The 27,848-nt window shown below is 36.4% G+C and overlaps 1 protein-coding gene across 2 annotated transcripts; it reads right to left on the bottom strand.

Annotated features, from left to right (window-relative positions):
• Positions 1 to 15: 15 nt before the first annotated feature.
• Positions 16 to 27,687, bottom strand: DDHD2 (DDHD domain containing 2). Of its 2 annotated transcripts, XM_081269518.1 has the most exons (19): positions 27,400 to 27,687; positions 27,051 to 27,155; positions 25,907 to 26,134; positions 24,420 to 24,610; positions 23,757 to 23,846; positions 23,199 to 23,319; positions 20,896 to 20,985; positions 19,231 to 19,366; positions 15,980 to 16,188; positions 15,616 to 15,683; positions 14,688 to 14,810; positions 13,337 to 13,432; positions 11,876 to 11,995; positions 11,611 to 11,766; positions 11,166 to 11,268; positions 10,862 to 11,032; positions 10,048 to 10,210; positions 2,931 to 3,036; positions 16 to 2,473 (listed from the first exon to the last, which is right to left on the bottom strand). In XM_081269518.1, exons 3-18 carry the CDS (start codon positions 26,124 to 26,126, stop codon positions 2,955 to 2,957), a joined length of 2,139 nt encoding a protein of 712 aa, XP_081125644.1. In that variant the 5' UTR covers positions 26,127 to 26,134; positions 27,051 to 27,155; positions 27,400 to 27,687; the 3' UTR covers positions 16 to 2,473; positions 2,931 to 2,954. The 2 variants fall into 2 exon arrangements, with proteins under 2 accessions (XP_081125644.1, XP_081125643.1); XM_081269517.1 differs by lacking the exon at positions 27,051 to 27,155 and having other exon boundaries at positions 18 to 2,473; positions 27,400 to 27,686.
• Positions 27,688 to 27,848: the final 161 nt, after the last annotated feature.

Raw genomic sequence — 27,848 nt, 5'->3', positions numbered from 1 at the left:
ATAAAAAACCAAACATTTCAAAAGTGCAAAATATTAGAAAGCTAATAATGCTGTTGTTTCCATGCAAATAATCTCTTTAACTGAGAAGCAATACTAATTTTGCAGCTAGAAATATGTACAAAATGATGTTTTACTAGAGTTTAAAAGTAGGCTTGGTCAAGAGATTGCACATGATACAAATGAAGAAGTGCAAATAATGTAAGACTAAAGTATTTCAATCAAGCTTATTACCTTGTGTAATACAGCCATAATACCATAGGTGGATGGATGAGATATAAAGGTCTTTTATAGTTACCTACAGCTTGCCACCCAAAAAAAAAGCATTTCTTAGTATAGTGGTTTATCTAGCTCACCAGGGTTGTGCCGTCCATCTTTGGTTACAGGGACTCTCACTTGGTTGTCCTTTGGTTTACTCTTTAAAAAAAGAGTACCTATTCTGCTAATGTGAGGAGTAAACATTTGCAGATAGTAACTTGATTAAAGCCTACCTTTTAATATATAGTGAATGCTAGTTAAAACTCAATAACTCTTACTCAATTTATGTGATAAAGAAAATAAAAGTAGTCCATGTATCTGAAACTTCTTTGTGGCTTATTCAGTATTATAGTCCATAAGCCGACGATGCTGACCAGGTTTGACTTCTACCCCACCTTTGCCTCTATACCTCCATAATGACAGTATTAACCTTTTTCCTTTCCTGTTCAGAAAAGGATAAAAACCACTACTGTCTTAGGTATAGCATCAGGGAATATTTAATACCAGTGCTTTGGATGTCATGATATATTTACAAAAAATAAATTATAGAAAACAAAACATGGCTTGCCTTCCTCTGCCACTCAATAAATAAGGGCCTGTGAAAACCTGAGAGGAAACATAAAGGACTATCAAAAAGAAATGAAAATGGCAAATGCTGACTAATGGGGAAGAAAATACCTTAAAAAAATGCAGTGAGTAGATGCTTGCAAAAATATTAGTCTATAGTCACACCTGTGTTCTTTAAGATAAATCTCACTTTGCATGTTCCAGACTCAACTTATAGTGACTGCAGTGGCTGCTCCTCAAACCTATGTGCTCAGCTAACACTGCCTGTGCCAAGAGTCTTATTTTATTTTTTATGTTTTGGTACCAGGGAGAGAAAACAGGGGCTCTTAACCACTGAGCTACATCCCCAGTCCTTTTACTTTTTTATCTTAAGTCAGGATCTTGCTAAATTGCTTAGGGCCTCAATAAAGTTGCCAAGGCTGGCCTCAAACTTGCAATTGCTTCAGCCTCCTGAGTCACTGAAATTATAGGTGTGTGCCACCACCCCCAACCAACAGCCTTTTAAATAAGTATTCTGGATTAGGATACTTAAGAACGCAATGATGTTTACAAAATGTTTTTTAAAAGGACATCACAGTATCACTTTCAACCAAGTAGAAATGGGAGATGACTTTAAATTCTGTTTCACCACGAAGGCACCACTAAAGATACTATTTATAACCTGAGCAGCCTGAAAATACTATATAATTTCAGGTTTGTCAGCTTTCATAACTTTACCCTCAATATAAGAATAGAAAAAAATATATGTATATAAGAATAGAAGCTGTCATTGTCAAATAACTAAATCAAACCTCATCTAGACTTCCTCAGTTTAAAGTATAGTACAAAAGAGCAGGTCTACAATATATATAACATCTTTGTTTTATAAAGATATACCTAGGGCTGGAGATGTATCTCAGTGGTAGATCTTTTGTCTAGTATGTGCAAGGCCCCAGGTTCAATCCCCAGTATCACAGAAATTAAAATAAAAAAATAAATAGGTACCTAGTGTGAACTCAGTTGTCCACTTTAGACTTATAGAGCTCAACTGGTTATAAAAACAACAGACAGCATTATAGATTCTTAGCAATAAGTTCATCTGTTCAGTTGTTAAGAGAGTAAACAATACTCTTATTAAACAACATTCCAACCTTCCTTCATGCAGTACACACAGGAAGGAAATGCTGGTGAAAAAAAAAAAATCACCCATCACCATATCCACTTAGAATTAGAATTAGACTTCAGGTGCCGAGAACACTAAGAGATGTAGAATCTCCAAAATGCCCTCTATATCTCAAGAATCTGCTTATACACTGGAACATTTTCTAAAGACAGCAATAATTCCCCAGAAAAATATCTAGCAAACCCCACACAGACCATAGACCATCTAGTAATAAGGAATCAAGTGTGGCACCTATAAGCTATCATCAAAGAAGTAATTGATGCAAACAACCTCCAGCCATAAAGAAAGAATGGCAAGTATTTATATGTAGCCCACATAAAAAGTAACAGGGTCTTCCCTTTGCTTTTCCACTCACTTCCAAAAAGGAAGATTATCTTCCAAAGACCCCAATGGTAAGTGGCAGGCAACATGCAGGAAATGATGCAGTTGAGAAGAAAATTGCAGCAACAAACAGGTGGGTTTTCTGGGGAAGGATCCCTCAATGTCCGTCTAGGGGAGAGAGTGGGAGAAGAGGTCATCATGCAATCACAACCGGAAGGCAACCATAGAGGATGCCAAAGTATAACGTACAGGCTTTCTAGTTTCACAACTAAAACATTACTTTAAATTTCACGATGGGCTATCTGTAATTAAAATGATAACTGTTGCCATGTTGATACTTAGATGATCAGAACTAATAAGATTCTAAGTTTAAGTAATAAAAGACAGCAGATCTCACTGGTCAAAATCTCAAGCAAATTAGATACACATTAATCCTCTTCTAAGTGGACTACTGTGCATTTTCTCCATGAATTTTACCTGGAGTTCCTCTAAACATGAATAATAGCCTAGATCTTAGGGACAGGCAACAGAAAGATATATTTATAAAGACCTTGAGGCTCCATATTTCCTTATAAAATGTTAATATGTAAGCATTATGCTGTATACATGACATTCAAAAACTTACATTAAGCAGTCAGATAGGTCACTTTTACTGTAAGGGCTGATCAAGGAAGATACCCTGGGTTTGGTAGATCTCTTTAAGGACCAGCAATACTGTATCTTCAGATTCCCTGTAAACAGAGAAAAAAATCTATATTGAGAAAAGATAGAATTAACATTTTGTGCTATACTGCCTTACATATATTATTTCATTTAATCCACATAACCATCTTTTTTTTCTTAATTTCTTTTTAGTTGTTGACAGACATTTATATATATGCTGTGCTGAGAATTGAATGCAGTGCCTCACACATACTAGGCAAGCACTCTACCACTGAGCCACAACCCAGCTTCCCCACATAAACATCTTTCAAGTTAATTTTTTACTATTGCAAAAAAACAATGAGACTCAGAAGTGGCAGTGGTTTGGAAGATGGTCTAGTATCGTGTTTAGAAATACAAAAAGCTAAGGTATAACTCAGTCAAAAAGCACTTGCCTAGCAGGCACAAAGCTCAGGGCTTAAGCCCCAGACTGCAGAACACACACAAAGCTATTAAATGACCAAGAACTATACCTTTCCACAAAGTTCACTCTTGAGACCATACTGAAGAGCCATCCAGTTTATCACCTTCACTTTATTACCTTTTTTACTTTGGGGGGTAGTAGGGATTGAACCCAGGGGTGCTCTATCCCTGAGCTATACCCTCCAGTCCCTTTTATTTTTTAATTTTATGACAGGGTCTTGCTAAGGCAGCCTCCTGAGTCACTGGAGGTATGACCCACAGTGCATGACTTGTCACCCTTACTTTAAAAAAAAAAAATTAGAGCAGTATTTTTATTGGTGCATTATAATCATACATAATAGTGGGGTTTATTAGCAAATACCCAATTTTAAAACTTTACTCACTTTTTTGAAAATACAATACAATCATATGGTTCAATCATATGCAGGACAGGCAAGTACTGGGGGGAGGCTGCTGGGAGGCAGGCAAAGTAGCAGTTTGAAGCTCTCTTGTTCAGGGAAAAGAGCCCCAGCTGGGGGTGTGTATAGTTCAGAGAGCAGCCAAGGGCTGGGAAGAGCCAACCAGCTCTCCATGGCCAACATAGGCAAGTGACAAGAAGCTGGAATCAAGGCAATTGGCTTAGGTACTGGGGAGCAAGAAAGTGGTTAATCTGAGGCAAGAAGAGTCTTCTGCTTCACCCTGGGTGAGTATGTGGCCTTTGATACATGGGAGCAGTACCTGGAGAAAATACCTGAGAGGAAGCTGTGTTCCAAGGATGACTGAGGAGAGGGTAAGATAGGAAGTGAAGGCTCTAAAGAACCCAAGAACCTGTGGAGGTGAGCACCTTGCAGGACATGGATCTGGACCAGTCAAGCTGGCTGCCATTATTAATTGTTATTTTGACTGTGTATGAATATGTGGTGTTTCCTGGGAAAAAATTCATTATATTCTCAAAGGAATACATAACTCAAAAAATGAAACACAAATACATAAGAATGTTTGACCCTTATATCCTTAAGGCAATTGTTCATGTTACCCTTTTTTGTTTGTTTTCTTTTGTAGTTCTGGGGATTGCAGCCAGGGCCTCATTCATGTTAGGCAAGTGCTCTATCACTGAATATATCCCTACATCTCCAACCTCTTTTGGGGGTTCATATACAGTCAAAATTACAAATAGTATTTTATTGGATTTATATATTATATAAATTAAATATAAACATTATTATACATTAAATATACAATATATTTATAGCATTTTATTGGATTTATAGACTACCCTCATCCCTCCATAAACCCCATACACAGATCCAATTTAAAAATGCTTACACCAACAAGAGGTAATAAGCTCTTGTTGCATAAACAAACAGATCAAAAAGAATAGAAAGTTCAGAAATAGTCCCATTTATAAAAATTTAATAAAGTTAGAATCTCAAATCTATCATCGAGACAACTGGAAAGAAAAATGACCTGGATCTATCCTCACACTACATTGGGATGAATGTGAAGTTAATCAAAGATTTGCTTGTAAAAAATGAAAACATTTGAATAAACTGCAATAAGGACTTTTTTTTTTTTTTTTTTTTGGAAAGCAAGGTCTTTCTAAGTTACAACACAAATTCAAGAAGCCAAAAAAAAAAATTAACAAATCTGACAACAGAAAATTAAAATTTTCTCCTTATCAGAACCAATCTAGAGAGGGCATGATGGCACATGCCTATAATCCCAACAGCTCGGGAGGCTGAGGCAGGAGAATTTTGTGAGTTCAAAGCCACCTCACCTTTGCTGAGGCACTAAGGAACTCATTGAGACCCTGTCTCTAAATAAAATATAAAATAGGGCTAGGGATGTGTCTCAGTGGTTAAAATGCCCCTGAGTTCAATCTTTAAGTACCCCCCCAAAAAATTACACACACACACACACACACAATGTCACAAGACAAACTGGGAAAATAGTATTTGCAACTCATATAGCAGACTAATCAATACCAAAAAAAATCAACATTTCAATATAAAGGGAGTAAAAGGTACAGACAACTCCTAGAAAAGGAAACTTCAAAGGCCCTTAAATATATGTCAATATGCTCAAAGCCAAGCACATGGTGGTACATGATTGTAATCCTAGCAACTCAGGAGGCTAAGGCAGGAGGACCTCAAGGTCAAGGCCAACCTCAGCAACATAGTGAGGCCCTAAGCAACTTAGTGAGACCCTGTCTCAAAATTAACAATAAAGGGACTGGGGTTGTGGCTCAGCAGTAGAGCACTTGCCTCTCACGTGTGAGACCCTGGGTTCGATCCTCAGCACCACATAAAAATAAACAAAATAAAGATATTGTGCCCATGTATAATTAAAATAATCTTTTTTTAAAAAAATTAACAATAAAAAGACTGGGGATATACCTTAGTGGTAAAGTACACTGGGTTCAATAAGCAGTACCAAAAAAAAAAAAAAAAGCCCTAGATTATTAATGATAAAGGAATAATTTAAAACTCTAGTGTGCATAGTATAAAAAGTGAAAACTATAAAACACTGTTGACAGAAATTAAAGATGACCTAAATAATTGAGAGATACATGTTCACAGCTCAGAAGATCCCATATTAAAATGTCAATTCTCTATAGATAAAATGTTATCCAAAGTGACCTACAGACAAAAAGCAATCACAAGGTCCTAACAAATTTCTTTATAGAAATTAACAAGCTGGGGAGGTAGCTCCATAGTTCACACAATGTTTGTCAAGCACACGTGAGGCCCTGGGTTCAATTCCAGCATCAAAAAAAGAAAACAAGCTGATTCTAAAACATATGGAAATGAAATGAACCTACAATAACCAAATAACTTTCACTTAAAAAAAAAAAGAGAAAACTCATGCTACGTGATTTAAAGACCTATAAAGCCACAGTGATTAAGACTGTACTATTGACATGTAGATAAAGAGATCAATGGCACAGAGTCCAGATGTGTATGTGTGTGTGTGTGTGTGTGTGTGTGTGTGTGTGTGTGTGTGTGTATCAACTGACTTACAATGTAGTACTAAGGAAATTCTAAAGTTATTCCAACTAGATAAACTTTTCAACAATGGTGCTAGAACCAAAGACCTACATGAGAAACAATAAACCTGTATCCTTATTTTCCACCATATTAAAAAATTAACTTGATCAAAATGGATCACAGACCTAAACATAAGAGCTGAAACAATCCAGAGGAGAAATCTTAATGACTTTAGATTCAGCAGAGGTTTCTTAAATATATCCAAAAGGCACAAGTGTCTGTCAATCATGTAGACTTAATCAGAATCAAAAACTTTCTTCTCTTTAAAGCCAATGACAGAAAAATAAGCCATATCTTAAAAAAAAAAATCTGAGCCAGGCACAGTGGCACACACCCATAATCCCAGTGACTAGGGAGGCTGAGGCAAGAGGATCATAAGTTTGAGGCCAGCCTCAGCAACTTAGTGAAGCCCTAAGCAACTTAGCAAGACCCTGTCTCAAAACTTAAAAAATAAATATAAAGGGCTGGGGATGTAGCTCACTGGTTAAGTGCTCCTGGGTTAAATCCATAGGACCAAAAAAATTAATAATTTTTTTAAAAAATATGAAAAGAACTGGTAACTAAAATAAGAACGAACTCTTGCAATTTTAAAAAGCACGAAATTTTTTAAATGGGCAAAAGGTCTAAAGAAACATTTCATCAAAGACATAGATTTCAAATAAATATATGAAAACACTCTGAGAATAGCTAAGAAACTATCATCAAGAGTTGTGTGGGGGCTGAGGCTATGGCTCAGTGGTGGAGTGCTTACCTAGCACATTTGAGGCACTGGGTTCGATCCTCAGCACCACATAAAAATAAATAAATAAAATAAAGGCAGTCTGTCCATCTACAACTACAAAACAAATTAAAAAAAAAAAAAAAAGAGTTGTTCTGTGGTGGCACACACCTGTAATCCCAGCGGATGGGGAGGCAAAGGCAGGAGAATCACAAATTCAAAGCCGCCTCAGCAGCTTAGCAAGGCCCTAAACAACTCAGTGAGACCCCATCTCTAAATAAAATCAAAAAAGGTCTGGGGATATGGCTAAGTGGTTTAGTGCCCCTGGGTTCAATCCCCAGTACCAAAAAAAAGAAAGGAGTTTTAGAGGATATGGAGCAACTAGAACTCTGATGAGAATGTCAACTACCATAGCAATTCAGTTTGAAAGTTTCTTTAGAAAATACTCTTCCATATGACACCTAGCCATTCCACTCCTAGGTATTTACCCAAGAAAATTAAAAAATATAAGATAGGCATGATATATATGCTGCAATTCTAGTGACTTAAGAGGCTAAGGCAGGGTTTGAGATCAGCCTCAGTGACTTAGACTCCATCTTAAAATAAAAAGGACTGGGGGGGCTGGGATTGTGGCTCAGCGGTAGAGTGCTTGGTAGAGCACCGGCGGGACCTGGGTTCGATCCTCAGCACCACATAAAAATAAAGGCATTGTGTTGTATCCATCTACACCTTAAAAAAATATATATTAAAAAAAAAGGACTAGGGATGTAGCTCAGTGGTAATGCACTACTGGGTTCAATCCCAAGAAAGAAAGAAGGGAAGGAACCAGGAAGAAGGGAAGAAGGAAGGTAGGGAGGAAGGAAATGTCCATACCAAGTTTTTTATATAAATGCTCCTACCAGTTTTTTTTTTAATAGCCAAAAATTGGAAACAACCCAAATGTCCATTAACAGATGAAGAGATAAATTGTGGTCTATCAATATAATGAAACACTACTTAGCAATAAAAAGGAATAAATAAGCTGAATGTGGTCACACCCACCTATAACCCTAGTGATTTGGGAAGCTGAACATAGCAGGAGGATCCCAAATTGAGAGCCAGTTTCTGCAACTTAATGAGACCCTATGTCAAAATAAAAAATAAAAAGAATTGGATATGTAGCTCAGTGGCAAAGTGCCCCTAGGTTCAATCTCCAGTACCAAAAAACAAACAACAACAACAACAAAAAAAACTATTTATCTACACATGAATCTCAAAAAAGCTATGCTAATATATATATATTGCATAATTTCAAATAAGTCACATTCAAATTAATCCACATGACAGAGACTAATGGTTCCCTGGAGAATGGGCAAAGAAGGGATTACAAAAGGGCATAAAGAAACCTTTTTTTTTTTTAAACAAGTCCACATACATTCACACCTGCATTATGTATGCATTAAATAGACTGATAGAAGAAACTTTAAGAAAAGTATGACAGTTGCACATGAGGGAACTCATTAACAAAGAACAAAATGAAAAAAAAACTTTTCATTTTTTGTCTTTCTTTGGATTTCAAATCATATAAATATACTGTCCACTCAGAAATTTTAAAAGCCAGACTAGCAGAAATCATTCTTAAAGAGCATTATTTTAGCCCCATATAAGACTTCTTTTACTAAATTACACTTTGATTTTATGTCATGACTTCTGTCACATTTATCATATAAAAATATATTGATTACATCAGGCAATTATCCTTTATCAGAATTCCATAGAAAAATTCCTTTTAGATGGGCGAGGTGGCTCATGCCTGTAATCCCAGCAGCTTGAGAGTCTAAGGCAAGAGGATGGCAAGTTCAAAGCCAGCCTCAGCAACTTAGTAAGGCCTTGTCTTAAAAAAATAAAAAATAAAAGTGGGCTAGGGATGTGGCTCCGTGGTTAAGTGCCCCTGGGTTCAATCCCTGGTACCAAAAAGAAAAGAAAAATTCATTTTAGAACAATAAAGCTTGCAGGCTGGGGTTGTGGCTCAGTGGTATAATGCTTGCCTAGCACATGTGAGGCCCTGGGTTCAATTCTCAGCATCACATATAAATAAATAAAATAAAGGTCTATTGACAACTAAAAAATTATTAAAAGAAAAAAAAATTTAAAAACAATAAAGCTTGCATTTTTAAAAACACTTATCCATGACCCATCTTATTTTCCCAGTTTTTTTTTTTTTTTTTTTTTTTTTGGCTAGGCAAGTGCTCTACTACTGAGCTACATTCCTAGCCCTTTTTATTTTTTGTGATAAAATTCCATTAAATTCCACAGGCTGGCTTTGAACTTATAGTTGATCTTCCTGCCTCAGCCTCCTGAGTAGCTGAGAATACAAGTGTGTACCATCACACCAACCAAGCTTTATTTTTTCTTCAGTTTTTTCAGTGATTAAGTTGCATTGCGTTATACTATATGAAGTCAATAAGCAACATTAATTTGTTCTATAATCCACTCAGTAATTAATTACACTTAATAATGATTAATTCTGATCTAGCTACTGTAAATATTTCCAAATGGGTTTCTCCAAATACATCCAGCAACAGTACTATATTTGTTCCAATTCATTTCTATGCATCTAAATGGTCAAAAAAGATTTAATTTTAAGACCAAGATACCTGAATTAATGATTGCTGGCATCATTAATTTCATGGACTATGGAAATTGCAAAACAATATCACAAAGTGTTTCAATGAGATTTCCTGAAATGATATGACAATGGTATTTTGTAATTGTTTTAAGAGAAATCATTCTAATCCCAAATGTACACAGGCCTATCCTCCTTTTTTCGACATCTATCAAATATGTGTGAAACAATTAGACAAACAAAAAACAGAAACAAAAACAACACTCACCAGTAGCACAGATGGCTTTGTAAAGCAAATAAGTATTCATTAAAACTTTCAATAGGTTTCTCCTGTAGCACATAGTCAATGCGTTGGCCTCCATTCAGCTTTCCTACATTGATGGGAGGGACGTCTTCTTTAACTGCTGCAGAGGTCTCATCCGCATTAACATCTGGATATGAAAGAGCTATCATAAATACCAAAGAGCTTTCAAACCTCTAGGGTTGTCCTGTTACTTCCTTTCATATGAGCTACTCTCTATTCAGAGAGCAATTTTTCATATTCTTCCTCTCAATCTCCTTAAAAGATCCTCCTCCAGTCACACAAATTTTGCCCAATCCCTTTTCTTTTGCTCATCACATTACATTACTTGTACCTTCAAAAGTTAAGTATCTTGCCTTAAGTTTATAAACTAAATGAAAACAAGGATATTGCTCTTTAGAAAACTGAAAACTAATAGTAAAACTGAGTATCCTAGCTCATTCCCAGCAATGAAATTAAAACTGACCCACAAATATGAATATTCCTCCAGTAAAAGCAAGGTACCAAAGTAGGCTCATAACATCATTTCCATAGTTTCAAATTGAGGAATGTTTTCAAGCCTAGTTAATAGCTTCTCTGGACATTTTCCCTTATATACAATGTTTTTCCAATTTGTGGCTATTAGAATAACAGAAAAGGTTAGCGGAGATGAAAGCCAATTAGGACTCAATAGCACACAATACAAAAGGAAAGAAGGCCCTTGGAAAATAAGAACTCCACATCATGGAGTTCTCCCTGATTTGGCCTGATGCTGATAATCAATGTGTACAGTGTGACTAACCACTGGAATTCTCCAAACTTGATTCAGGTTCTGCTTCAGTTTCTTCTGCAGTTTCTGAAGCTTGTAAGGCAGGATATGGAGCTCTGGTGAAAGATTTCCAAGCCATCCGCAGTGAACCTAGCAAGTTGTTCTTAAGGTCCATACTCATCCTGGTCAAGCCCTCTCTCAATTCTGAAACGTTTATGAATAAAGAATGTTGAATGTTTTAAAAGACTTAAGCTATAACACAACAAAAAAGACTGAATGATGAATGAGGTCCATTGGCTGGAGGTCTAGAATTATCAAATTCTATACACAAACTTACCTAAGTGCATCCGCTTCCTGCCTTTATGATGTGGGATCAGCATTGGTTCAAATTCCACTCCTGGGACCACCATTGGTTCAATCCTATAAGCCACAGGATCAAACTACATAGGAAAAACAATAGCTATACTTATCTGTGCTAAAGACAGTCTGAGAAGCTGTATCCTAGGCAAGTATAAGTTCAAGTGCTTGCCTAGCATGTGTGCAGCCCTATGTTCAATCCTTAGTACCACAAATAAATTTTTTAAAAAATTATAAGTTCACTTAATTTCTTAAAAAGGTACAGTTGTTCTGACCCACCACTTCCAGATTAATACTATTATAATAAATTCTCATTACTACACAATGGTATAGAAAAAAACAAATCAATACAATACAAAGTCACATGTTCTTCATCAATAAGCCCTCAAGTTCAGGTAAAACCATAATAACTGCAGGATGCTTACAGGATGGTAAATATTGAAGAAACCCTTGCATGTTGGAAATTTATAATTGGGATCAATTCTTTTTAGTCCTCGAACAGTAAGGAACATTCCAATGGGAGATCCAAAGGCAAAGAATATTTCTGGTTTATAGATGAGCCGGGGATATTTTACAGACACCTGGAAGGAGCAAATAGAAGCATCTCTCACTAATATAAAAATTACATCTGTTCCTACCAAACCAATAGAAGCAGTAAAAAAAACAATCAAACAATATTAGTATTGTTACCTGCCCAATGCCAACATCTAGATATTCATCATTTCTAGTATTATCAATACTACTGCAGAATTCAGATTCTTTGGAGATATTCACTGCTGAAGCCGACTGTGTGGTTTGTCTATTAATACCCTAAAGAACAGACAATTGTTAGGTAGAGCTACTATACAGTACAAATAATCAAATGATTATACAGGTTTCTACTGGCTTGAAAGGATACTTGGGAACGTCTTTAAATGGTAGCCAATAATTCTAGGAAGAAGCCCTCAAAAAAAAAAAAAAAAAAAAAAAAAAAGACAACACCACTAGCAACAGTAGTTGCCTTAATTATAAATTAACATTCCTGTATGCTCTAAAATGATGGAGGACATAAAGTCCTTTGGACAGCAGCTGAAAATTTATGCACTCGTTATGAGAAAAAACAATAGCAAAGCATTGTGGCAAGAAATGTCAAGGATTGCTAAGGAGTTCTATGACCTTCTGTGACAAGATGTCATACTGGTACAGAATATAATAAATACTGAACCAAGAATTGGGTCTTAAAAAAAAGAACTGAGCCATCTGCTAAAAATTTGGAAAAGAGTTAACTACTAAACAATGGAAAGAAATACAATGGCCAGAAAAAAAAAAAACCAATGTGGAACTGTTAAAACAGGGATAAACTTTAAGAACATTATGTTAAATGAAACAGATCAATCACAAAAGGTCACATATTATATGATTCCTCTTATATGGAATATCTAAAATAAGCAAATCCAGAGAGACAGAAATAGATTAATGGTTGATAGAAGCTGGGGCAGAAGGGAATAAGGAGTAACTGTAAAGGGGTATGAGCTTTCTTCTAAAGGTAATAGAAATGTTCTGGAATTAGTGCTCATGATTACAAACTCTTGTGAATATACTAAAAACTACTGAACTACACACTCTAAAATGGTGACATTTATGATATGTGACATGAATTTTATCTCAATAAAGCTGGTTCTTCAGAAAGCAGGAGTAATCCTGGGGAGGTAAGACTCCCCAAGCTAATAACATTTTTAAGGCTCTAGATAAAGAAAATGTGTTTATTTTCAAAAAGAAGACCCAAAGATCAATTATCAAAAGTGCTTAGCTAAACCAGGCACTTTGGCATGTGCCTGTCATCCCAGGTACTGGGAAAGGCCAAGGCAGGAGGCTCACCAATCAAGACCAGCCTGGGCAAATATAGTGAGACCCTGTCCCCCAAAAAAACAAAATCTGCCTAGCTAGCCAGGCATGTGGTGTGCCCCTATTGTCCCAGCTACTCAAGAGGCTTAGATTCGAGGCTCTCCCGAGCCCAGAGTTTTAGGTCAGCCTGGGCAACATACCTGGACCCCATCTCAAAAGAAAAGAAAAACTGTTTAGCTCCTCAGAGTAAATATCTCATAAAGCTTAAGGATACACCATAGATGTCAAAAGAACTGCTTAGGCCAATGAGCTATGTTGGGCACATACCACTGAATTTTTTCTGGTCCTGAAATAGTTTAGTATCTTCTTTCTTGGTCCTAAGGGAATTCCCATTTCCTGAAGATCTTTGTCTGTACATAAAGCCTAGGCATAGAAAACCAAGTGTTTTTTATTTCTAGGCAAAATAAAATCAATTAAATATCCTGTTCCCTGAGAGGGATAAAATCTAGGCACTCCGTTGTTCTTTGCTCTATACTGCTGTGGCTTTTTGAGGTACATCATCATTAATAACTTCAAGAAGGAAAGACTGTTTTATTCATAAAACAACCTAAAGAAGAATAGAAAGTGTCAGTAACTAAAATGTCAATGATAACAAGAGATAACATTTTGCTACTGTTAAAAAACAATAACCTAGAGAAGCTGAATATCTACTGACTTCATGATAGAAAAACCCTCTTGATTTCCATGCTCAATTAGATGTCCCATTTCTGAGGATTATACTCCTACTAATGGACACAAGAAATGAAAAAATATAGCCAACACAGAAGCATAACATAAAACAGAATCAATACCTCAACTTAACTGCCACTCATCTTATTAGGAAGGGCTTCCTTTGCCCTCTCAAGACTTAGTTAACTCATCTTATTATACATTCTGATATCACTGTGTACTTTTCCTTATTAGTTCCTACCATAGAAATTAATTATATGTGTCATTATTTAATGTGTCTTCCTAACTACATACATGATGAGGTCAGGAACCATATTGGTCTTATTACCATTCTACCTCTAGTACTTGGTATAGTATACTCATCATAGTAAACATTTACTAAATATCTATTAAGTAAATGAATGTCTATCACAAACTAGAAAAAAGCACAACCAAAATGGGAAAAACAGAAACATAGAAAAGCAAATAGTAACACAGATCATGAAAGTGTAAAAGAAAGTAAGAGTTGCAAAAGTTAACGTTCAGTTAGAGGTTCATTCTTGCCCTCCTGTTTTCTCCAAGTTGTGCCAATGTTTGCTCCATTGCTAAATGAATATCAATGTGGCTCAACTGAAATTTGAACTTCTGTAGAGCAAAGACCACTTTATATGATAAAAAATAAACAATGCTAAAGAACATTTTTAAAAATATTTTTTAGTTGTAGATGGACACATTACCTGTATTTTGTTTATTTTTATGAGGTGCTGGGATTGAACTCAGTGCCTCACGCATGCTCAGCAAGCACTCTACCACTGAGCCACAATCCCAGCCCCTAAAAACATTTTTAATGATGCCGAAGTATTTATGACTAAAAGTATTTATGACTAAAAAGCAAGGGCAGACTCTTAGTAAATGTGATGATAAAAATACTGAAAATGGTTTGGCATAAAGTTTTAAAAGGTTATTTTACCAGAGCTTCCTTATCTACTTTTTCCTTTTCAAAGACATTAAAGAATTCAGAGAGTTGAAGTTTCTTCAAATCTTCCTCTAGTGTTGGTGCATCTCCTTGATCCACAGCAATATTTAGTGAACCCTAAAAATTAAATCATAAAGCTTATATTCTCAAAATTCATTGTTTCCTTAAACAATATTTTGTGATTTGAAATATTAAATTCCCATAGTAATGTATATTAACTTTACATTATGCAAATATAAATGAAAACTAACCTCCAAGTTTTTGCAACTTCAGTAGAAAATACATTTTTAAATGAATGAGGGAATGAACAATTAACAAGTATTTACTGAGCTCTTATTAGGGAAACAGAGCTTAAGAAATAACATAGTCTAAGACAAAGCACTTGCCCTGGAAGAAGAACTCATGGTCCTCTAGGAGGAATTGGACACTTAGATAAAAGGAAAAAATTATTATAAGATAGTATATGTGAAGTACCAAATCAAAAAAAAAAATCAATAATACATGTTCATAGAAATTCATTTAATTAAAATATATGTTTAAACATAAGTACCCCCATTGCTTTCAAACAGAATTTCTATAAATCATATCAATTTGCATCTAATTCATTCCTCATTTTCTTTCATCCAAACTCCAATTAGCTCAATGATCCTATAATTCTATAAATAGATCAGTAGTGATTATTTATAAAAGACACCTATAATTATTTTAGAGTACGGTAATTATTTGTAGATGCATATTAATATCTTGCTTCTATAACCCAAAAATGAAAGATAATTACCAGCCTGTTAAAATTAAAATTAATGTAAATTTCAACATCATGTTATGATACTAAACTCAATTAAAAGCAAAAAATAAATCTAAAAATATAAAATGCTTTAATATTTTATACTACATTAAGAACCTAACTGAACATCTAAATTACCTTTTCACTGTCAATATCCCCCAAAGAATCTTTCTGATTTGTTAGGATATCAAACAATATAAGCGAACCTATAAGTAAAATAGAAGAAAGAAGGGAGAATTTCTAAGCATTAGCACTAAATGGCTATCTTTTATACAAATAAAAAAAAGGCATGATCCAATTAATTATACATGTAAGCAAATCTACAAAGCAAGGGAATGTTTCCAAATTACCACCACCACCACCCTTTCAACCCTTCCAAATTTTTCATCATAGACCACTTTCAGACCTCTGAATTTGATAATGATAAAAGACACTGCATCATAAAACCAAGTATTCTCAAACTGTCATATTCCTCCCTGGTTACAAATAATTCATTTGTTACCTAAACTATGACCAGCAATGGACACGCCCCCTTTGAAATCAGGGTTCCTCTGCAGAAAAAGTGTGTATATTCGGTTCATTTCAGAAGCTACTGTGTCCACAATAGTCTGACAGTAGGTGGGGCTATTGTAGAAGAAGACATCCAGAATTGTGTCATTGGTGAAATGCCTGAGGCGGTTAATGCTGGGCAGGGTTATTCGCTGTAGATCTCTGAAAAAAATAAAGTATATTTTATATTACATAGCCACTTCTAAGTAATTACCTAGCTTAGTCTTCAAAATTAGACTCAAGCATTTAATGGTACAACAAACAACTACCAATTTTTTACTGTCAATTTTTGTTGTTGTTGTTGTTTTTGTTTTGTTACTGGGGATTGAACCCAAGGGCACTTAACCAATGAGCTACATCCCCAGCCCTTTTTTTTTTTTTTTTTTTTATTGGTTGTTCACAGCTTTACAAAGCTCTTGACATATCTTACATCATACATTAGATTGAAGTGGGTTATGAACCCCCAACTTTACCCCAAATGCAGATTGCAGAATAATGTCGGTTACCCAGCCCTTTTATTTTTTAAGACAGGGTCTCACTAAGTTGCTTAGAGTCTTGCTGAATTGCTGAGGCTGGCTTTGAACTTGAGATCTCCCTGCCTCAGTCTCGGGAGACACCAGGTTACAAGCAAGTGCTGCCACACCCTGCAAAACTACCACCAATTTCATAGGAAAAGCAGAGGAAGGAGAAATATGCTTAATGAAGCAAATAACAGATAACCAGCAAAATTCATAGTGTAAGAAACCCTAAAAGTTTCTTCAAAATATAAATAGCAAGAAAATAATGGATAGAGGTAATCAAGAGATTAAGAGAGACTAATTACTTTATATGGGCCTTATTTGGGTATCAGTTTAAAATACATATGGGTGCATATTTACGTGTGTGTGTGTATGTGTACGTATATGTATGTACATATAGAAATTATATGTATTGGACAACTGGAAATTCGAACATTGATTAGATATTTGATGATATTAAAACTACTTTTAGGGGTAAAATTGGTGTTATGCTTAAATTTTTAAAATGTACAAACTGAATTTTTTTAATATTTTTTAAGTCGTTGATGGATTTTTATTTTATGTATTTGTATGTGGTGCTGAGAATCAAACCCAGTGCCTCACACATGCTAGGCAAGCGCGCTACCACTGAGCCACAATCCCTGCCCAAACTGAAATATTTAGTGATGAAATGATAGGACATCTAAGATTTTATTCAAAAATAATATGGTGGGCTAGAGTTGTGGCTCAGTGGTAAAGCGATTGCCTAGCACATGTGAAGCCCTGTGTTCGATCCTCAGCACCACATATAAATAAAATAAAGTTATTATGGTCACCTACAACTAAAATAATAATAATAATAATATGTTGGAGAGAGGCAAGAAGACAGAGCAGAAGCAGCCAAGAATTTAAGCTTGTTGGGGCTAGGTAATTGGTATATGAAGATTCATAATAGACACTATTTTTGTACATAAATTCTCTTTAATAAAAAGCTTATTAAAATGATATGAGAGGGGCTGGGGTTGTGGCTCAGTGGTAGAGAGCTTGCCTAGCATGTTCAGGGCCCCAGGTTTGATCCTCAACACCACATAAATAAATAGATAGATAGATAGATAGATAGATAGATAGATAGATAGATAGATAGATGGATGTATTGTGTCCAACTACAACTAAAAAACAAATATTGGGGAAAAAAAAAAAAGAAAAGATATGAGACTTTTCCTAGAATTCTCAGGATTAAGTTTTCTTCCCCCCCAAGTTAGGATTCATAGAACCCAAGGCCTCTCCCCTGCTAAATGCTCTACTACTAAGCTATATCACCAGTTTGCCAGCATTGGTTTTTAACCCCTGAATGACAAAAGAAACAGTGCCCTCCCTCAATGAAGAATTTTTAATAACAGAAAAAGGAAAGAATATCAGATGCCAAAGGTAAACAAAATATATATTTAGCAAAGGAAGACTAAAGCTAACATAGTCTAAATCGAATTTCAGTTAAAGCTTTTTCAAAATTCTCTGACAGACTCCTCAAATAATGAACAAGGCTATGTGTCCTTTATAACTTCCTAATGCTAGGTCAAATGTTAAAGAATATGGACTTCATAACTAGTAAGAGCAACATCACGGTGGAGTACGTGGAACATGGAACATACTCGAATCATAGAGTATTAAAAGAACCCAGGCACAGAATCAGAAAAGCCATTTCTAAAACCAGTGTGAAAACAATGCTATTTTCTTTACCTTAGTAAAGCCCCTTCTAGTTCTATTCTAGAGCTATATTATGAACATAGTTCTTTCTGGAGAGCACTCAGCCAAAGATCCTTAGTATAAGGCAACCTTCTCTGTTACTACCATAAAATTTACAATCAAAACTAAAGGTCTTAAGCTTTAAAAAAGTTATCACTAAGGGTTGGATGGGGTTGTGGCCCAGCAATAGAACTTTCACCAAGCACGTGTGAGGCCCTGGATTCAATCCTCAGCACCACATAAAAATAAGTAAAATAAAGGTATTGTGTCCAAATACAATTAAAAACTATTTAAAAAAGAAAAAAGCTATTACTTAAAAACACTTTACTAATTATACCTCAAATTATAAATGCTAATAATTTAATTTAGGGAGAGTTCTTCCCTTTTCCCCAAATTTGGACCACTATTCAAATATCACCACAAAAGTAGCAACAAAATTTTGTACATCTTGGGGAATAGTTGGCTTTTGACATGTGAAAACTGAAATGCTAATAAATGATAGAAAGAAAGTGACATTTGGCTTTAATGCTTTAAAAAAAATGAAGCTTTTAAGAGTAAATCAGACATGTTGGCTCACACCAGTAGTCTCAGCAGTTTGGGAGGCTGAGGCATGAAGTTTGCAAGTTCAAAGCCAACCTCAGCAACTTAGCAAGCCACTAAGCAACTTGGCAAGACCCTGTCTCAAAATAAAAAGTTAAAAGGGTTGGGGATGTGGCACAGTGGTTAAGCACCCCTGGGTTAAATCCCCAGTACCCCCCAAAAAAATAGTAAAAACAACAGAATCAGTAAAACACACTGAAGAAATACATAGCTCTGTATTTCTAACCAGGGCTAATTACAACAAAGAACTGATGAGCATTTCATAAATTCTCTCTACAGTAGGCTGTAACAGAAATATCCTTATGATGATCAGAAAACATTACAATCATAGTTAACAATTCAACGATATGAGGTTATTACTCACACATCCACACCAGTAGAATGTAATGGACTGTGCCAGTTGACTGGAAGAAACTCTACCCTTCCAATCTGTTGATTTTCCTGAGCTTTTTTAAAATGTGTCTGTAGTAAGTTCAAGGAAACACTGCGAAAATCATTAACTAGAAAAGAAAATCAATTTATGCATTAACAGTGGAGCGATTAATACATCGACTCAGAACGCAACAGATCATGTAGTAATACACCACTTAACTACATTTGCTTAGAACATAAAAATACTAAATACTCAGGAAAAATTAAGAGTGTATATAAAAATATTACCTTTATATAAAACTTGCTCTTACCATATAAAATATTTCATCAAAAGAAAAACTAACTTCCAAACTTCTTTGTCATTGGAACTATTAAAAAATATTTCAATATTTTTTAAAAATCACATTGACTATATGTCAACCAATTTTATAGTCAGGTTCCCATCCTAACTTTTCTGGTTCTTTTTTTCCCAGGCACCTTTTTTTGTTCTTTTTCTTTTTTTAAAAAATGTTAACATGGGCTGGGGATGTGGCTCAAGCGGTAGCGAGCTCGCCTGGCATGCGTGCGGCCCGGGTTCGATCCCCAGCACCACATACAAAACAAAGATGTTGTGTCCGCCGATAACTAAAAAATAAATATTAAAATTCTCTCTCTCTCCCTCTCTCATTCTCTCTTTAAAAAAAAAATTAAATAAATAAATAAATAATGTTAACAAACTTTATTTTATTCATTTATGCGGAGCTCAGAACTGAACCCAGTGCCTCACACATGCTAGGCAAGCACTCTACTACTGAGCCACAACCCCAGGCCTCCCCCAGGTTTATTGAGGGAGGGGAAAAGGGGACACTTTCAAGGGAGAGTGTAAGTCCTCCCAGGGAGAAGAAGGACCTCTTTTTGGTTCTTACCAATACTTTAGATTTTAAAAATATGTAAAATGAATTTTGAATAGCATTGATCTTAAGGACCATTAGCCAATAGAATAAAACTGGAACAGACTCTGACTACCACCAAGTTTTAGAGGATATTGCCTTTTAAAATCAAGTTATAGTAATGACTTAAATCTTCCAACTATAATATCAAGAGGTTTAACAAAATATGAATTAAAAAATTAGTAAGGCTTGTTATTCTTTTAAACTTCATCATTTTTATGGCTCCCTTTAAATTTGCAATGGTTAGAAATAGGAGCAATACACCATAATTTTTTTTTTTTTTTTTTTTTTACAGGGATTAAGAGTTTGTTCACTCAAGAACTGCTAGTTAAGAGTATAAACTAGGGGCTGGGGATGTGGCTCAAGCGGTAGCGTGCTCGCCTCGCATGCGTGCGGCCCGGGTTCGATCCTCAGCACCACATACCAACAAAGATGTTGTGTCTGCCGAGAACTAAAAAAAAATAAATATTAAAAAAAATTCTCTCTCTCTCTCTCTCCCCTCTCTCACTCTCTCTTTAAAAAAAAAAAAAAAAAAAAGAGTATAAACTATTAGCCTCAGGAATTTATTAGCACTTTAGATCTAGGCTAGGAAGCTTTACTGTCTTGTTGCCCGTCTTTAGCTCTCTACATCTTATTATGTAGCTAAGACAACAGACCAAAGCTTTCTCTCAGCTGACAGTAGCAGTTCCTTTAATTAGGATCTAACCGTACATGCTTTGCAAACCTACCACACTGTACAATGCTTCGAAAGCGGAGATCACAAGCTGGTCCAATCCCATGGACTACAAAAACCAAATGATCTATTTGTAAAGGTTCCCCTATAAATAAAATTAAAAAGAAAAAAAAATTATTCTATATAATTAATTATGTGTTCTAAATCAAATATCCACAGTGAACAAGCTAAAATAATAATTTAAAATACACAAAATAGCCTTATATTTTAACCACTTACTAAAAGTATGCAGATTTTACTTTGTTTCTCTTTTTATCTCAAAGTCTATGAAAAATGTTTCTAGGTTTTTAAGATGCTTTAAGTGCAAACTTACAGAAAACTGAAAAACTAGTATAGAAATTCCCATGAATTTTTATAGATTCAACTTTTTAAATAATTGCCACTTTTTTATTATTCTTTTTATGCAAGTGTGCACACACATATTTTTCTGAACCATTTGGGAGCAAGTTGCATATGTCATCAACTATACTTAATTAAAGTTTTAATATGTGTGTTTCCTAAGACTATCCTCTTGCATAACCACAGTACAGTTACCAAATCCAGGCAATTTAGCATTGATAGAATACTTATACCTAATCAATTTTTAATCAATTGTACCAATGTTTGACCTCGTTTGTTTGCTTGTAATACTAAGGATTGAACCCAGGGCCTCATGTGTGCTCTGTAAGCACTCTACCACTGAGCTACATCCCCAGCCCTCTTTTTATTTTTTAGTACTAAGGATCGAACCCAGGGGTGCTTAACCACTGAGCCACATCCTCAGCCCTTTTTACATTTTATTTAGAGACAGGGTCTAGTTCAGTTGCTGAGGGCTTCACCTAAGTTGCTGAGGCTGGCTTTGAACTCATAATTCTCCTGCCTCAAATCGCTGGGATTACAGGCATGCACCACTGTGTCCGGCTCCTGTATTATATCTTTAAAGTCTGAAATTTTAAACTCAGCTGGGCACACTGGCAAATGCCTATAATCCCAGCTAATCAGGAGGCTGAGCAAGGAGGATCACCAAGTTCAGCCTGAGCAATTTAGCAAGATCATGTCTCAAAAAATAAAAAGGGCCTAGGGATATAGCCCAGGGGTAGAGTGGCCCTGGGTTCCATTCCCAGTATCAGAGGATAGGAAAAAGAAAAATAAATTTAAACTCATCTTTTAAAAATTATAGTCAATCTAAGAAACAAATCCTTTCTTCTGCAATATAAACTTTTTTTTGGTGGCACTGGGGACTGAACCAGGAGAGTTCTACCTCTGAGATCCATCACCAACCCTTGTTTTTTTATTTTTATTTTGAGATAGGGTCTCAATGAGTTGCCCAGGCAAGCCTAGAACTTGAGATCATCCTGCCTTGGGCTCCCAAGTATCTGCAATCACAGGCATGCACCACCACACCCAGCTATAAAAGGTATTTTATAATCCAGTTAAGTATAGTTAAAGCAATCATAACATAAGTGACACTAGAGAACAAAAGATAATCATTAAGTTCTTTCTGAAAAAAAGGTTTTCCTTAGCTGAAAATCTTTAAGGAACCGGCCATGGTGGTACATGCCTGTAATCCCAGCAGCTGGGGAGTCCGAGGCAGGACAATCACAAGTTCAAAGCCACCTTCAGCAACTTAGAAAGGCCCTAAGCAACTTAGTGAGACCCTGTCTCAAAAAATAAAAAGGGATGGGGATGGGCTTGTGACTCAGTGGTAGAGTGCTTGCCTAGCATGTGTGAGGCACTGGGTTCAATTCTCAGCACTTCATATAAATAAATAAAGTAAAGGTCCTTGGACAACTAAAAGAAAAAAAATTTTTCAAAAAAAAGGGGGGGGCTGGGGATGTGGCTCAAGCGGTAGCACGCTCCCCTGGTATGCGTGCGGCCCGGGTTCGATCCTCAGCACCACGTACAAAGATGTTGTGTCTGCCGAAAACTAAAAAATAAATATTAAAAATTCTTTAAAAAAAAAAAAAAGGGACTGGGGATGTGGTTCAGTGATTAAGCACCCCTGGGTTTAATCCCCTGTACCCACCCCCTCAAAAAAAACTTCAAGATAGGAATAGCCAGTAATAAATTTCTAGTTTAGCAGGTGAAATAACCAGTTCACCTATATTTAATGCTACCAAATTATACCCATTGCACATATGTCCTCAGCAACTTTAAGTTTTATATCTCTTAGCATATGAAGAGATGCTAACCTTATCTCAGAATAAGCCCATATGATTAAAGATCATTTTAAGCCTTGACATAATCCAAATCCATAGAAAAAAAGGTCACACTTTAAAAAATAAATATATAAGAAAAAAAATTATTAACAAATATTACCACAATGAATGTCAACAGAGATGTTTTCAACTCCTCTTTTCACTGTTCTTGGTCGACCCTGTTCAGTGGGTGTTGAACCCCACTCATCAGACCCTGCAATTGGCTGGTAATGTACCATGAGCTTAAACAGAAAAAGATCACAGCAGTATAGTCTTCATTATAGACATCTCTTTATTATATTGAAGAGTAGTAACCTATCTTTAAATACATATAGTCAAATCTCCACTGGGGTTTTGATATGCAACTTCTACAACTTGAAATAAAAATCTTCAAAATATATGGACTAAAATATACCCATGAAAGATATGCTCACATAGCATGTCAGTGGTTTTCTTAATCCATACTGACATAATTTTGCTTAAGAAAACTCTTTTATATAAGCTGAGAGGGGTAAATAACAGTAATGGCTCTAAGTTTCATAATGATAAGTTCAATATAAAATCTGCCAAAGGTTATCCTATGTAGAGTCCATAAAAAAAAAGAAGCCAATTAAGTTTTCCTTAGTAATGTAATTGATCCTTAATCTCAACATCAGAGAAATGCTTTAATTCACTTTACCTTTGGATTGTGTAATATAATAATTTCTCTGTTTGGAGATTCCAGTTTCTTTTTCCATTCATCCAGAGTTACAGCAAGCCTGTATGTTTCCTTAAAAGAACACATTAATTCATTAGACTTCTCTAATAGCTTTTTTATTAAAACTAATTACAAGAATATTACACGATTAACTGGTTTCAATAAGAATAGCATTCTCCAATTTATCAAATTTAGTTTAAGATTGTTTTAAAATTAGAATAGTATAGGACAAAGAAAAAAATCATTCCTGTCACCTAGACTACATATTCACCATTTTATATACTTCTATCAGCAACAGCAATGTTCTACTCCAGTTTAAAGAAAACAAATATCAATTTTCAGAGAAAGAAAAAGAAAAAGAAATCGATCCTGCAGTCATAGCTGAAATATTATAAATGATTACCTTTAGGGAAATTTTTTACATTTTAATTGGGGAATACTAAAGTCTCCATGTTATTTTAAATTCTAAAATTAAAACTACTTTATCCTGAAACTAACTTGTGAAAATAAATGCTATGAAATATGATGCAGAACCAAACATTCTCTGGAAATTTCACAAAGTAAGTTACAAGAGGAAGAAAAGATTATTAAATGAGAAAAGAAAAAAATGAAGAAAATGGTAAGTAAAAAAGGCTAAAAGCAAACCTCTAAAACTTGGCTGAAGCTTTCTGAGTAGGGAACATATTTATTGTCTTTGTCTCCCTTGTAAAACCAAGTACATCGTCTCACTTCTGATGCAAGTTCATCCCAGTACACAGCATATCTCATCCTCTCCCCCAAATGAACATCATATCTGCCCCCATCAGTGGGGACAACTCTCCCATTACAATCTTTTCCTATTAAAAGTCAGAAAACAAAAAGAATTTGAAAGGGGAAAAGAAATACATGTTTCTCAATATATTTCCCAAAATATAATTACAAGTTATATTCTAATATTATGAAACACATGGAATAGTTTCTACTTGGCTAAACATTAAAAAGAAAGAAAGAGGGACTAGGGATGTGGCCCAGTGGTAGAGTGCTCACCTAGTATGGGTGAGGCACTGGGTTTGATCCTCAGCAACACATAAAAATAAATGAATAAAAATAAAGGCATTATGTCCACCTACAACTAAAAAAAAAATTAAAGAAAAGAAATTTAATACACATCTTTTTCCTAGTTTTAATGAAACGTGAAAAAAATACTACGCAGTTTTGCTTTTGTTTCTAAGGAAAGATAATAATACCTCTTTAAAAAGGAGTTTAGGGGTTCAGGGTGTAGCTCAGTGGTAGAGTGATTGCCTAACATGTGTGAGGCCCTGGATTCAATCTCGAGTACCAAAAACAAAAAGCATCTTTTTTCCGAATTTTTGGTTTAAGGAACTAAAAATTCAACTTAATGTCAATCATGATGACATAGTGTAACTAACACCATTCCTGTATCATAAAATAAGAAAAAAATAACACATTAGAAAGTTCATTCTTCTGAAACTCTTCTACCCTATCTTGATTAACCAAAACTGAAACACAAGTTAGAATATAAAAATATTACTGGGGGCTGAGGTTGTGACTCAGTGGTAGAGCAATTGTCTCACATGTGTGAAGCACTGGGTTCAATTCTCAGCACTACATATAAATAAATTAATAAAATAAAAGTCAATCAACAACTAAAAAAAATATTTTAAAAAATATATTACTAGGCCAGGTATGGTAGCACAAGCCTGTAATCTCAGCAGCTCAGGAGGCTGAGACAGGAGGATCATGAGTTCAAAGACAGCCTCAGCAATGCGGAAGCATTAAGCAACTAACTCAGTGAGATCCTGAGTCTAAATAAAATATGGCTGAGGATGTAGCCTAAAGAGTTCAATCCCCAGTTTAAAAAAAAATTACTGGATAACTATGCAGAAATTATAATAGGAACTGTTTTCAAGATACAGAGCAAGTTTTTGAATATTATAAATTATTAGCTGGGCACTAATATGGAACTCTGATATAAAATTCTACTTAACTGGGGCTGGAGGTATAGCTCAGTGATAAAGCACTTGTTTAATTAATGGGAAAAAGCTATAATGTACTTTTTATAGTGCTTTATAAAAGTTATTACATTATAGTTAGAGATGAGTCTATATTACAAGCCATCATTATCATCCTACCAGAGCCATATGCTTCTTCCAGTTGTTGTGAATCTTCAGAGTTGAAAGGAATCCATGTCTCCTTGGAATCTATTATTTTACAATAAAACCAATGTGGAGAAACTGGTTCATACAAACTGCCAGCATCCATGTCTATTAGCTCAAAGGAACTACATGAGTTTGGTGATGGGGAAGGATCTGACTGAGACAAATGCTCCTGGTGTGATTCCACAGATGACATTTCGCCCTCTAAAAGACAAGATAAAAACTATCAGGAAATCATTTTCCCTCTATTACCAATGTAATTGCTAATGCTGTGCACATGCATACACAAACACACACACACACACACACACACACACACGTCACTTTAAGAAGTCACTTCTGGGGGTGAGGACAAATAACCTAAAGAGGCTACCTAATTTAGAATAAAAATAACAAAGGGAAAACTCTTTAAATGTTTCTATTACATCAGCTATTTTGCACTGAGTTCCCAATGCTCTCTTAACTGCATGGCTTGCAAGTTATAAAATAAACCCTAAAACACAAGAAAAAATGGTCAAAACTGATTGCAACAAAATATCTTACCCCAATTTCCAGTTCAAACCTAGTGCCAAAGGCAGCAAATGTATACAACCATTTCTAATAACACCCAGGTTTTTGGCTCTGGGCCATTATCACTGCGCATTTACTTTACTGGAATCTTAAAATACAGAAAATACAACAATTCACTTAAGAATCAATCATTGTGATTAATCCTCGAAGCGCGCTTACTTAATTAGGGGCTGTGACACAAACTCAAACACAAACCTTGCCAGGGGTCACTATGTGCACGCGCACACCCACTCACAGCGTACAGGTGAAAAGTAACAGTGGGACCTCAAAAAGCCTCCCCTTAATCTGACCGATGTCTCTCTCTCTCTCTCTCTCTCTCTCTCTCTCTCTCTCTCTCTCTCTCTCTCTCTCTCTCTCACACACACACACACACACACACACACACACACACACACACAATGAGGCAAAGACTGCAGACATCAAAAGTATGCTCCTGCGTGAGAAAGCTCTGCAGCTCAGCGCAGGGCATAGCGGAATGGCAAACACCTGGCCTGAGTGAAGGCCCTCCGGGCTTTCGGCCCCACTGCCCTTTTTCCTAGCACAAACTTACCTCAGCCACCTCGTCTGGTCCCTTCTTCCCCGGACCCAGGCCTTTTGTCGCCCAGTTTCAAGGCTTCAGAATTCGGGGTCCTAATTTCTGCCTCCTTCCTCCAGTCTGGCAGAGAAAAACACCCACCCGCGGACACGAGAATTTTCCAGTTCCCTAGGGCGCAGTCAATAACGCTGGGCCCCGGCCACTTCCCGGGAGCCGAGGCTACCCCTCCCCATCCGGCAGGTCCTCCCAGTCGCCGGATCCTAGCCTGAAGCTACGCGTCCTCCTCCGCCCCCGGTTTCGCCATTCCGCAGGGCCTCCAGCCCACCTCCCAGCCGCCGGCCCCAAAACGCGGAGGCGGACTCACCTGGCAGTTCCACCGCCTCTCACGCTTTGCTGCCTTCGCTGAGGGGGACACGACATGTCCCCGCGGCGGCCTTTCCCTGGAGCCCGGGCGAGGCGGGGCGGGGCGGGGCAGGGCGGAGCCTGCAGCCCCGCCGGGCTCGAGCCGAGCCCTGAGCTCCACCGCGCTCCCAGCGGGCGAGTAGCGGGCCAGGCTGCCAGGAGTCAAGGTGAGGTGGCTGTGAGCGCCGCGCCCAAGCCACTCGTGGGGCAAGGAGGGTCGCAGGGGATCTAGGAGGAAGTGTCGCGAGAGGTGGAGGGGATCGCGCGAGACGTGGCTGCTCTTGCGGGCAGGCGTCGGGGCGCGGAGCTCCCGAGGTAGGCGTTCTGCGAGCCGGTGTGCGGTACTCCGAACCCGAGGCCCGAGGCCTTTGAGGGGAAATAAAGGATAACAGTTTTAAAGGAGAATTGAGT

Source organism: Spermophilus citellus, assembly GCF_964194105.1.
Source record: "Spermophilus citellus genome assembly, chromosome: 16".
Taxonomy (NCBI): Eukaryota; Metazoa; Chordata; class Mammalia; order Rodentia; family Sciuridae; genus Spermophilus; species Spermophilus citellus.
Note: the sequence above shows the minus strand (reverse complement) of the source record. Positions and strands in the feature narration are given on the sequence as shown.